This window comes from Rhodotorula paludigena (genome assembly GCF_050403205.1).
Source record: "Rhodotorula paludigena JCM10292 DNA, Rt_paludigena_JCM10292v1_ctg148, whole genome shotgun sequence".
Taxonomy (NCBI): Eukaryota; Fungi; Basidiomycota; class Microbotryomycetes; order Sporidiobolales; family Sporidiobolaceae; genus Rhodotorula; species Rhodotorula paludigena.
Window position 1 is genome coordinate 1 of NW_027481310.1, and position 999 is coordinate 999.

The following is a 999-nucleotide window of genomic DNA, read 5'->3' on the forward strand; positions in this document are numbered from 1 at the left end:
GACTGCGTGGCAGGCAGACACGTAACCACCCAGCTGCACTTCAGGGAAGTGAATGCACACACTTTGGCTTCTTGACGGGACCGTCCATTTTGACCAACGAGGCTTTGCGCTTGACCGTTGCCTCGTCACCTGCACTGCCACTTCCGCCTCTGCCTTGGCAACCCCAAGGGCAACATGTGCGCGGACAAAGCGTGCGGCCTCGCGGATGTTCGAGAGCGTCTGCTCGGAGAAGAGCTTGGCGAGCTTGTCCTTGCTGTCGATCGAGGCGTGGTACAAGAAGTTCCAGCTGTCGAGTGCCCGGCGTGCGGGCGGTCCGGCTTGCGCCAAAGACGACTCGTACCGGATCCACAGCTCGTACTCGCCATCCTCCCAGTCGGGCTCGATACGGATGCCAACAAGCGCGCTCCCGTTGCGATGCACGGTTGACGCCTTTTCGGCGCGCCGCTCCTCAACTCAAGCGGTGTCCCACTTGACGGCGGAAGGGACGCTAGACCTTGCAGTTTACGGCGTGCGGCCGCTGAGGATGGCGTCGGCCGAGAAGTACAGCATGCCGGACTGCTTGACGGACTTGGGCTTGGTCGCGGCTGGGTTGCCATCTGTAGGCGCATTGGCGCTCTCGTCGGCAGCAGTGTGGTCCAATCCCCATTTGAGCACCGGGAACTTGAACCCGGCGCGGATCTGGGTCTTGTTGCCCTTTGAGGCCGAAAGGTACAACTGCGGAAGCATCACGTGAGGGAAGGAGATGGCGTGAAGACTCAGGCAGGGCGCACCTTGAAAGCGTCTGGCGACGTGAGCCCCTGGACGAGACGGCCAAACTTGTTTGCCGCTGAGGCCTTGCCGCTCTTGAGCCCGCCCTGCGAGTCAATTGACGGGATTCAGCGGGGAGGAAAGGAAATAGAGAGCTCCACGCACCTGCCTGCTCATCTCGGCATGCGCAGCGCAAACCGCTGAGAATGGTCCCGCCTCCAAATGCCACGAGGCATAGCACTTTGCCGCACC

The 999-nt window shown here is 61.7% G+C and overlaps 1 protein-coding gene across 1 annotated transcript; it reads right to left on the reverse strand.

Annotated features, from left to right (window-relative positions):
- Positions 1-501: 501 nt before the first annotated feature.
- JCM10292_004082 (uncharacterized protein) lies at positions 502-924 on the reverse strand (the record flags this gene model as incomplete). The annotated part of the gene is made up of 3 exons (XM_076653023.1): positions 502-714; positions 771-854; positions 913-924. 3 exons carry the CDS (start codon positions 922-924, stop codon positions 502-504), a joined length of 309 nt encoding a protein of 102 aa, XP_076501425.1.
- Positions 925-999: the final 75 nt, after the last annotated feature.